We start from the raw sequence: 12,030 nt of genomic DNA on the forward strand, positions 1-12,030 counted from the left end.
AATGCGCAAGACAGAGTCCAAGTCCAAGTCATCAGAGCTCTATTCCAAGTTGAGTCACACATCCCGAAAATCAGGACTCGGGTCGGATTTGAATACTACAACACTTCTTGCTAAATTCATCACCCACCAGTGATAGTATTTGAACCGTGGTCTCCAGTTAGGCGTCCGCAGCAGGGTCTGAACCGCACAGGCCAGGTTAACAAACAAGTAGCACATGAGGAAAAACCTGTGGAAGGCAGACAACAAGTAAAAAAAAGAGCTTGCTGATCATCTAAATCTCCACTTTATGACCTACTATAAGCAGCTTTAAGACAAATACTTTAGAGATTACAGACTTTATCTGGTGATCAGATTTTATGGAAAAATAGCGTGCAATAATGCTAAATAATGAAAACAGACACGTACATGGAGAGAATAGGAGCCACAGCATCCAGGGAGGCGATGAGGATGCCGATCTCACAGATCCCAGCAGTCAGCAGCAGAGCCCAGGTAGGTTCTCCGTTAGCTTTCCCGTGACCAAACACCTAAAACACACACACACACACACACACAGTCATGTGAAAACCGAACATCAGCACATGAGAGTGCAGATGGCTTTGACCATGTTTCTATAGACTGTAGGTGTCAAACCTGTAAGAAAGGTACGATGCCGTCTCGTGCGATGGCCTGCAGGAGTCGCGGGGCGCCAGTCAAACTCTGTAGCCCCGCCCCACAGCAGGAAAAGAACGAGCCAATCACAATGACCCATGGTGACGGCCATGATAGCGTGCCTATAACAAGGTTTCCTTTCACAGAGTCACCAAATCTGCGGCAGAAAAACAATCATATACCTCAGTTTGACCACAGACAAGAACTAAATTCAGATGTTAAAATTCACTTAATATAAAAGAGTGCTGTGATTTACTTTCTTTTGTTACTTTTGAGAAATCCTTTGAAAAGACCAAAATCACGAATAAATGTAGCTGAGTACTACATCATTTAGTTAACAGCAGCTCATCTTGCAGACCACAAAGCCAGACCGCTGAGCACTGAAGAAACCCAGGTTTTTTATTGTAAATTAACAGTTTTCCTACTAGCTTTGTTAACCAGGTGTGTTTGTTTTGGAGGAGAAGAGAACTTATTCCCCTTGCCCACAGAAATTAGCACATTGACGCAGGTTTTTCAGACCCAGGAAGACCTGCTTATAAATGCTGTTTGTCTCTTTTCTGTCTTTCAAGGATAAGGGCCTAAGAGAAGATACTGAGAGATACTATACTATAAAAGTAGAATTCACTTAACCTGTACATGTACCATGTTATTGACAATTCTGCATTTATCACTTTAATGGTTTTATAATTGTTTTGTGTGTCTGTATTGAATGTCCTGTCTGTGTGTAACTCTGCGTTGTTGCTGCTTTCTAAGCAGGTCTCTCTTGAGAATGAGACCACGTGTCTCAATGAGATTACCTGTCTAAATAAAGGCTTACAAAAAAAAAGCGTTATGACTTCAGCCTTTAAGAATGATCATCTCATGACTAATAAAAAGAGGATAAACAGGTGTTTGAGAGTGCACAGTGGTTCATTCACATCACATGAACGCAAGACATTTGGAAGGGGCATTTGTGCCCGGATTCATCTGCCCTCAAGAGATGATACGAATAAGAAGGGGGATTGTAACCTTAATGACACACACTGTTTCTTCTAATTCCTTCTTTTATGACATGTCCATTTGGCAAACAACATGTGTACAGTTTATTAGAGTATGTGCTCAGTGTTTAACTCTTACTTATCTCTCAGCAGAACTCCCTCAATGCAGGCACCAAATAGCACCACGCAGGTGACGTCTGGAAAGCACTGTTGAGGAAAGTAGCACCATAGAGAAAGTCTCCTTTCACTTTAGTGTAAACTGTTAGACAAACTGTACAAAAATGTGTGGTACCTGCTCTATTGTGTTTGGGCATGGCACTCTTATATGTTCTGATATTAATATTTGAATTTTAGCAGAATGAAAAACATAATGATGCCTGGACAAGTGTAAGGCAGTGTCATTATGTCTACTAACAAACAGAGGGCGCTGTATTTATAGTTACACGTGTGAGCCAGAACCATCGCTCCTCACATAAAATACAGCTGGAGTCAAGAAATGTAGCAGCCACCTCACTCGTAGTTACAGCTACTGTATGAAGCAGCACAAAAATGACAATTGCCAACATATGCCATATGCAGAACCTATGTTCTGAACAGACACATTACAAATACTAACAAAAAATATTAATATATTTGCATTTTGGAACATAAAACAGCAAACTTCTCAATAAGCACTAGGTGTCAGCAGGCATGATAGGAAATGAGGACCGTCCCTATCGCTGGCAGAGTGCGCATCTCTTTTAGTTCTAAAATCTAGTATCGGTCGGGCTCTACTACCAGCAGCCTGAATCTTGAAGCTGTTGTGATCGAAAGATAACTTTCTGAACACATCAGTTCTGATTTATGAAGCTCTAGAAGGCAAAGCGATCCATGCTCTGAAACTGGGGCACAAAACAGGCTGAAGGATACAGATGAAGGAGGTGGTAGCGATTGCCATGATGGTTCCAATAGGGATGGACTTCTGGGCGTCCCGCAGGTCACCTGACCGGTTTGAACCTGCCATGATACCTGGAGGGGAATGACATAAATATTTATACACTACAATTTATGTCAATAGAAAATAAGTAAAAAACCAATAATAGTATCCACATGATGGCGTGTGTGTGTTACTTTTTGTCACTCACCAGTAACAGACGGGAAGTAGATGCCGACCAGCAGTGTGAAGAAGGTGGCGATATCATTGACAACATAAGGCATGTAGATGTCCTGGGAAGGGTCACCTCCAGCAATAGAATCTAAATTCTTGTTTTCTACCTTAGTACCTGACGGGCCGTACTCGGACCACATATTTTCTATAAGAGAGGGAAGTCAGATAAATTAGACAAACAACAAAGGCTAAGGATTAAAAAAGCAATTTATGAAGCAATATGTGCAGTAATTCACCCAAAAGAAAATATTATGGGTATCGTGTACAGAGGTTTGACAGGAGAAAGTAGTTAAGTAACTGTAGTATGTATTATGGGAGGTAGAGCCTTCAATTATCAGGCCCTCTATCTCCTTTGAGTCAGGGTCCGGGAGGCAGACACCCTCTATAATTTTAAGAGTCGACTTACAACTTTCCTGTTTGATAAAAAGGGCTGGCTCTGGCTTGGATCAGCCCATCGGGCTTGGATCAGGCTGAACAACAGTGTAACTGTGTCCTCATTCTGAATGGTGTTAACTCAGATTCATTTAAACAAGCGATTAAATCACATGTACTGAAATTTCCTCCAGTCATTCACAAGAATGAGACGGTCATGACGTCACAGTAAACTTGACCTTTGACAACTAAAATCTAATCAATGAGCACAAACGGACTTATGTGCAAGCTTGAAGATTCGTATTTCCTCGTATTTCTGAGATGTTGCATTAACAAGAACGTGAAAAAATATTGCAGAGTAAGTGTTTTTCCAAGATTATGATGTTGAACTTGACCTTTGACCTAACCCATTATTTCTCTATTTAATCCTATCAGACATCTGTTTGAAACTGTGGCATAATAACCACCAAAATAAGTTCATTCAATTTGTATGTATTCCCTTCGGGCATCCCTTAGATATTGTGTTCACAAAAATGGGATTGACCCAAAAACAGAAAGCCTCCGCCCTTCAAAGACCAACGTGACCCCTGTTCCCCAACAAAAATTACAGTTGATTAAAAACGTCTATAAAGTGTTTGACATTGGTGCTAGCAGTAATTAGAGTTCATAAAATTATAAGTGAAAGAAGAAACAGCAAAGTTTTCAGCAGTCAGAGCAGTGGTATGGACTAATTAATTATTCATAAAAGACACAAAGTAAAACCAATTTAAATCTAAAGAGGTGGAAACATTTTTCAAAGGGAAAAAAACTACTTGAGAGAGTCTGTGGAGGAAGGGAAAATAAAGGCGAGTGGATATGGGAGAAAGCAGAGGGAGCAAAATGATAACATATGAAATCACTCAGCGCCTGCACTTGCTTGACCCCAGATGCTTCACAAGAAATATGACGGGAATGCTCGGAGTAAAACATGTTCGTCATGGCCAGCAGTTACACAACATGAGGAATGTTCTGAGTTTGCACTGCATTTCAGAAAACTCTATAGTCCATGATGAAGCAATTTACTCATCATTATCTCAGCTTCTCCTCTTTCATGAGGCTTAAGCAGGTTCTGTATGATAAAGTGGAGGATAGTTTTGGTCCTTAATCAAATTAAGTGTAAAGGATTGCGCTGCTTTTGCACCTGCTAAACCTGTGCAAATGACACAAAAAGACTCTGCCTCATTCTCTAAGCACACGCAGAGGGTTGAATGCAACTTAAAGTGCACTGCAGAGCAAACAGCGTCTCTGTGCTCCGGTGCCGTTTGCGCATGAGTCATTAAGCAGACATTGGGGCAAATTTGTCTCATTTCTATGCAAATGAGCCTCGTGGCAAAAACACCTCATTCACAAACAGCAGTGCTAACAGCACACGCAGTTACAGTGAAAATATTCCCGTCTGCAGAGAGCTGATGGTAACTGCGGTGCAGTATTATAAGGGCTGTCACGCTCTGAGTTTCCAGTGATTGTGACGACAATTCCACCTTTTGTGTGATAAGAAAATGTTTTTGTCTGTTAACAATATTTGGTCATTATTATTATCAGAATCAGAATCAGAAATACTTTATTAATCCCTGGGGGGAAATTCGGGCAACTGTAACAGGATGCACGCGCGGTCGGCGCATGTACACTTCTGTGATTGTGAGACCCAATCAGTCTGGGGCTGTACGAGGCTCAACCCTGGCACATGGGCACACTTTGTCCACATGTGTGGAGACAGTCTGGAGCCATTACGCAGGACAGGGATTATTATATGGATGAGCTGCTGTTGCACACTCGTTTTAAAAAGAATGAAGCTGCGTTACAGAGAGTTAAACTAGTAAAAACCTGTCAATTCTGGACTTTACATTAAACTGTTAAAAGAGCTGCTGATGGAGTTGAGATCTGTCAGTGTGGAGCGCAGCAGAGAGTAGAGGTGCAGACAGCTTCCCTCCACAATCAGACACAGACAAACTTTATGGGCTTATTTGCGCTTGAATATCATCAGTGCAACTTGCTTTGTGAGACGGAGCAGATAGCGATTGCAAATGATGTGCAATTTATGGTGCTATCAGCGGCCGCAACCCATTCTTAATGGTGTAATTGAAAGTAAAAATAAAATACATCAGGAAGCCTGATTTCAATTCCACCAGATTTGAAGACTACTCCTACAACCTGGAGAGGAAATTCTGTGTTCAAACCTGAAATGACTCTGCTCTTCAGACCGGGGATGCCCTGTATCAAGGTCACATTGTTGTTGACAAAGTAGTCGTTGCAGGTGGCGTTGAGTTCAGGTCCTTCGCAGAACAGCTGCCACAGCTTGGTAGTGACTGTCAGATTGTCTATAACGTCTGTCTTCAGACAACTGTCAAAGTTGTGATTCTGCAGAGTGCGATTCCCCAACATGCAAACACTGTGAGCAGGAAGAGAGGAGAAGATTAAATGACACACTTCATGCATCATTATACTGTTAGATAAATTATGTGAGGCTACTGTAAAAGGGACTCACGGAAAGTCTGGTGGCTCAAAGATGGTCTTGATGACTCCAGCGTAGATGGCTAGGATGGAGAGAATGACACAGGCCAGGAAGACCAGAGCGAGCTTGTTGACATATTTCACTCCCACAAAGACGACTATGGACATCAGTGCTAGGCAGCACGTGCCGTAAACACGCATGTTGTTAAGCAGGGCATCCACCTCATCCTCCTTCTTCTCTGCCACAAAGATGGCTGCTTTAGGCACGATGTAGGTCTGCATGTGGAAGAGGGAGGGGAAGGAAAGGCCACAAAAGGACAGAAAAAAAGGATTATTTGTTATTATTTGAAGTTTTATCTCTGCACCTTAAAAAATATGATATATATTAGGATGGTCTGCACATAGTGTTTACTCACCAGCAGAATCTCTATTGTACCCAGGATGTACATGGAGCCAGCAAAGGTTGTACCCAGGTAGAAGCAGAGACCTACAGCTCCACCAAACTCGGGACCCAGAGATCTGGAAATCATGTAGTAGGAGCCTCCAGCTGGAGGGAAAACGGGGGAGCAAAATGGTTGTATGAGGAAAAGGAAACTATGTTGTCTTAAGTCAGCTTTTTAAACAAATAAGGACAACTTGCAGATTTTCTAATGCAGCCATGAATACATAAAAGATGGAAAACTGTTGTCAAGGTTTTTCTAAAGCTAAAAATGTGCCTGTTTTCAGCTACTCAGCCATAAATTAGCATAAAATCAACAAACAAGGAAGAAAACGGTTTAGTTTCTGAGTAAAAAAGAATCCACCAACATCAATCTAGGAACCAATTTATCTTTTGATGATTATTGTTAGATTTCCAGTGTAGCCAGCATATGTCTGAATAACTGAAATCAGACATCCGTGCCACGACTATGGAGTCAAATAAAGGTCAAAAAGATTTTGAGCTTGCAGTTGTAATTCACGCGCCCTGATTGGACAGTTTAGCTTTCTCTGATTGGAAGGTCAGTGGACAACATGGAGATGAGCTGATTGGTTGGTTAGCTGAGGCGTCAAATTTTGTGCCTGTAACTCTCAACTAGTAGCTTGTAACTTCAGGGTCACACATGCACATTGGAAATTTGTGTGTCTCAGACTTGAAAGTTGAAAATATTGCGGCACCATTTTTAAGTCCACAAACACCAATAGTTTCTACAGCTACCAAAACTTTTGACAGTTTTGCAAAATCTTTTCTGGGAGGACAAAATATTTAATCACCTGCAAAACTTTTTTACACATTCACAAATTTAGATAATTTTTTTTTACATGCACACAAAACATGAAATACGCCTGCAGGCTGTGAAATTATTTCTGAACTTTATTCTCTCCTCTGTGTGATGGTCAATGTTTTCGGTCCGACAAACTACTTCAGACGTCAGAATGGAGCTGGATTGTTATCTTCACTCTTTTGCAGATATCTGACTGTTTACAGAGACTTTTAAACAGCTAAATTGTAATTCAATGATATGCAATGATTTGCAGGATTTCATGTCATGTGTTCTGTCCCTTTTGCGCTCCACAATGACTATTATTTTGCATACAACTAAATCCGGCCTCAAAGATGATCAATTTGAAGATGGTCAATTTTACTCAGAGGAGTTTTGGTATGTAGTCTGACATGAAAAATCTCGTCCCTCACCTACAGATGCTGCATTTATGTGCAGATATCTGTTTTTAGAGATTAATCGAATAGCAAAACTCCAGTTGCAGCTTGTGCACATTAACTTATGAATTCCTATTACTCTAATTTATCCCCATTATGAACTAAAACAAATAAAAGAAAAATGCTAGGACAAAGCTGGACACATAATAATGACTTATATAATATCAATACACCCCTTGTTAAGGGGGGGGCTTTATATTTCATTCTGTGATACTTGTGGAATAGTTTAGCATCATACAGCCTTTGCCTGACATGACTCAGTCAGTTCTGTCCCTTTAAGAAACCCCGCCCCTACAAACCCACTTTCTGCTGATTGGCCGGCTCTCCGAAGCCTGCTGAGGCTGCACTTTGTAACGTCACAAAGTGCAGCGTTTAGAAAAAGCTGTCTGGAACCTGCCGTTCCGGTCAACATTGTGACATATATATATATATGTCTTAAAATGTGAAACAGCATGATACCCCCTCTTGAAAGTTTGTGTATGTCCAAGTACCAAAGCCTCTTACCTGGCACGACACCATTGGTGGCGATTGCACTCATGGATATAGCTGTCAGCATGGTCTATGGAGAGAAGATAAAGGAACAGCAAAGTCAGAAACAAAGTTACATTTTAACACTAATACAGATAATATTCCTTTGAAATGTTCGTTATAGTTCACTTTCAATGTTATTTAATTTGTAACAAAGGAGATTTTAATAAAGCTTTTTTAGTCACCCAAGATTTTCAAACAATAGGGTACTTTGAGGCCTTGATCTAGCATGTAGGCCGTTAAAATACTTCTTAGCAGCTAATGCTCTGAATCTTGTGGATTGGTAATGGATACCAGCTTTTCTGTGAAATCAGTCATTGTGGTGGAGGTTATTTACATCAGCCTGTTACCTAACAGTGTGGATAAGGGAAAGGACAGAGCAGAGAGAAGGGCAGGGAGACGAGATAAGGTAAGAAAAGAAAAGAGAGAAAGACATCAGAGTTTAAACTTTATTGTGAAAGAAAGAAAGAAGTGGAGAAGAAGGCGTGAAGGTGAGAGAAAAAGGAAAATGACAACAGGAGAAAGAGGAGGAGGGAGGGAGGGAGGGACAAGGACAAGACCGAGATAAACCCTGCGTTCACAGGGCAACCGGTTTAAAGTGGCAGACAAGCTGGAGTAAAGCCAATTAGCTGCCAGTTTTACTTCCCACTTCCACTGAAACGCTAAGTAGCTCTACACTCGCCTGTCTTGACCACAAATGACCGTAGCAGGAGGCGTGTCCTCCCTGTTAAAATCTGAAAACAGTCCCCATAAATAGAAATAAAGATTACAACTACTATCTAGTTTAGAAATAAATCTTGTTTATTTACTTTACTTAAGATTTCTGGAAGCATTTTCCTCTCTGTATTGGATTACTGGGATGTTATTTATGGACAGGCAGCAAGTTCCAATCTCAGGTCTTTAGATGCAGTTTATCCCTCCAGACTGAGATTCATTACTGAAGGCAGTTAAGGGACACATCATCTTTAACTTTAACAGCACCAGTATTTATTCATAAAGCTAATTTACAGGGCTTTCTCTCAGCCCTGCTTTCTGGAATGTAGGTGGCTCTTGTACCCGATCAGTCACCCTGCAGTCGCCGAAATTCATACAAAGTGAGGAAGGTCTGCTTCTGCAAACTTTAAGATAACATCACTAAAACTGCTGACACAATTCCAAGGTATAAATACCAATGTTATTAATGTAAATTGTTATCACTTTCACATTTTCTTTGTATTTCTTTAATTTATATGTTTTCCTTGTCAATCCCCGCACCTTTACCTTTAAATATTCAGAATTTTACCTTGTTTTAGCCATGTATCCCCTCTTTTGCAACATTCTAGCTTTCTTGTTGATGATTTCAGTTATGTCTGCTCTATTACATTTAGAGACTTCTTAAAGTGATAATCTCAAAGATTCTCAGTCACTAGTCACCATCTATCGCTGAATGAGGTAACACAATGGTGATTGAGCCGATGGCCCACTAATGAAAGCCTTTGCATTTGCAGTATTACAGACTGGCTGTCTGTGGAGACTTTCACGGAAAAAGTCACAAGTGGCGCCCAGTAAGTGACGCGTTTTCCATCAGCCAGCAGTGGTTGGTCTGCCAGAGAGGGTAGGCGGAGCTAAGCGGCTGCTTTTCCAGTCTCTGCAAGTGTTGCGAGTAAACAGTAATCTACTATGGCTGAACAAACAAAGAAAAGATGGATGACTACACATACAACTTCAACAATAAGTGAAAATCCAAAGAAGAAGAAACAAACTCGACGCTCAGATGAAGGCAAACAGTCTAAAAAGGAAAGCGACCGTCAGCGAGGAAAATCAAGAGTTACAACCGGAGCCAACCGTGGACGTCACACATGCAACACTGTCTGGATATCTGGGAAGTGTGCTCCCGCAATTACCGTTTATCGGCAAAGAGAACGAAACTGAGATCTTCAAGATCAACACTTTAAAGAAATTAAAGCAGAGCCAGTGGACGAGTCTGGCCCATACAAGCACCAACATTTTAGCTGATATGTGTAAACAAAAACTCACCATGCTACATGGACCTCCATGTTAATCTAGGGTAAACATCACTGAAACTACATCCCCACCGAAAAGAAGCTGAAGAAATTTGACTCTGGTGTCCCAGAAGTATTTAATGGTTCACATTAAGTTATAGAGAATAGTGAGAGAAATGTATGCAGGTAGACTTCTCCAGTAATATGAGCGAGGAAGTCTTCAGACAAAAAAACCCAAAGAAAAAACAGGCTGCCCTTATCAAAAATCTGTTATACATTCTCTAGCCACCTAAAAATGTCTTATTTTTATTTTCCAAAAGGAATATTATCCAGGTGCTGGTTGTGATCAAAGAACACAATGCACCTACTGTATACATGATGTTAAGCAACACACAGCTCAAAGAATCCTTTAACTGGCTTAATGAAAAACTGTGTTTAAACACTCAAGCATCAGCATGTGACCTGGCTTCCTAAGAGCTTCCTTTTTTTCATATTTAAATAGAAATCTTATCGTCTCTAAACTGGGTTAGTTAGGTTTGAAACAGCTTTTATTTTGTTGGTGTAAAAGAAGCCTGAGAATATGAGAAAACGCATAAAAAGAGTAAATCCAAACTGTTCTAAATTTAAGTCAACAGAATTCCCTTTAGGTTATTTTTAGACTTTTCTGGTGTCGGTCTGGTGCACTCAAAATGTGACCTATAAACAGGTGGCTGACGTGGAACCATCAGCGCAAAGTCAGACCTGGTCTAAGCAATGAATATGAACATTAATCTGTTTGACTAAGCTCGCCTCTCTTGTGATGTAACAGCAGCGATGCAGTGGGCGGTAAACCCTGCAAACGCACTTTAGCTAGATTGAAATATGTGAAATGAAGTCCACTTTTTTAGAGGCACACTGTTATTACAGCTACAAAATAGTGGATTTAAATATTGTTTCTGATCATTTAAAAAGTCCAATTAATAAAATTAACATAACATTTGAGATGAATGCCTCCTTTCAGTTACAAGGGAATCAAAATAACCAACAGGTTGATCGTTGACTTTGCATAGTCTAATAAGGGTCCCATTATCAGTCTTGGCCATACTGTAATCGAAATGTGAGTGAACTTATTGATCATGTTATACCATTAGAGCATTTAATTATGAGTCAAAGCATTGAGGTGAGATAGTACTCGAGGTCTGGTTTGTACTTTCCCTGATTAAACTGGAGTAATCCATTGTCTGTGGCTGGATTGACAAATATAGCCACTGTGTGGGTGTGCATGACGCTATGTTTCTGACACTTTGCAGATGGAAGGGATTACACGTCAAGCTGCCTGAGTACTATTAGAAGCCAGGAGTGTATGGGAAATGGAGAGTCACACAGCGGTTAAATATAGGAGGGATCAGTGGCCACTAAGTGAACTTGCCGGTCATTCATTACTGCCGTCAATCAAACATTCTCAAACAGTCTGCTGTTAAAAGTTGAGGCAGCATCTGCCCCCGATGTCTCCACAACACTCCAGCACATGGACGTATCTTCACACTCATGTGCTCATGTATTCATAAAGCATTAGAGAGATGGATGTGTACATTCAGTCGCTCTTACATAATCTTATACGTCATCCCTCTAATGGCTTAAATGACCATAAAGGACATATAATGTCCGAGTCAATACTCAGAGCATCTCCTTTAGTTTGTACTCATCTATCATTAAAGTGAACATAAACACTGAACCATATAGTGGAGCTGCTGATATTTAAGCCTTGGAACTTAATGATAGAAATGGTCCTCCAGTGCCTGCATTGGTATCTTTGCTTGTTGTGATGTAATCTCTTGGGAGTATTTTTGCGATGCTTCATATTTCTAGAATAAACAACCTAAGCTTATAGGTTATGTAAGTGAATAAACCATAGTAATTGATTGAAGTATTATTGTGTAATAAATGAAACAAAAACTGTACATGTTTTGTCATCAGATTCTGCTCAATAAACACACAAAACAATTCTGAATTAACAAAATGTTTCTTAAAGAGCAACTTGCAGGTTAAATTTTTACTACATTAATAATCAATCTTGTCTGAAAATGGCTGTGGAAAAGCTTAATCTTGATTTTATATTATTTACAAGACGTGTGCACAAATTTAGAGGGAAAAGAGGCCGTTTTTAGTAACTCCTTTTTTCCCCCCAACATTGCGTCATACTACGTAACC

General features: G+C 40.3%; 1 protein-coding gene across 4 annotated transcripts in view; it reads right to left on the bottom strand.

Annotated features, from left to right (window-relative positions):
- The window catches only part of slc12a7b (solute carrier family 12 member 7b), a 78,035-nt gene that overhangs the window by 16,215 nt on the left and 49,790 nt on the right, over window positions 1-12,030 (bottom strand). For all 4 annotated transcript variants that reach the window (XM_069666935.1, XM_069666934.1, XM_069666937.1 and 1 more), the window contains exons 5-14: window positions 7,835-7,889; window positions 6,051-6,181; window positions 5,669-5,910; window positions 5,361-5,572; window positions 2,750-2,917; window positions 2,535-2,633; window positions 1,765-1,822; window positions 631-805; window positions 406-524; window positions 128-226 (exon numbers count right to left, since the gene is read on the bottom strand). In XM_069666935.1, coding sequence (XP_069523036.1) covers window positions 128-226; window positions 406-524; window positions 631-805; window positions 1,765-1,822; window positions 2,535-2,633; window positions 2,750-2,917; window positions 5,361-5,572; window positions 5,669-5,910; window positions 6,051-6,181; window positions 7,835-7,889 — 1,358 coding nt within the window. The remainder of the gene's footprint in view (window positions 1-127; window positions 227-405; window positions 525-630; window positions 806-1,764; window positions 1,823-2,534; window positions 2,634-2,749; window positions 2,918-5,360; window positions 5,573-5,668; window positions 5,911-6,050; window positions 6,182-7,834; window positions 7,890-12,030) is intronic.

This window comes from Semicossyphus pulcher, unplaced genomic scaffold (assembly GCF_022749685.1).
Source record: "Semicossyphus pulcher isolate SPU_LCO1_2020_fin unplaced genomic scaffold, fSemPul1.0.p SCAF_18, whole genome shotgun sequence".
NCBI lineage: Eukaryota > Metazoa > Chordata > Actinopteri > Labriformes > Labridae > Semicossyphus > Semicossyphus pulcher.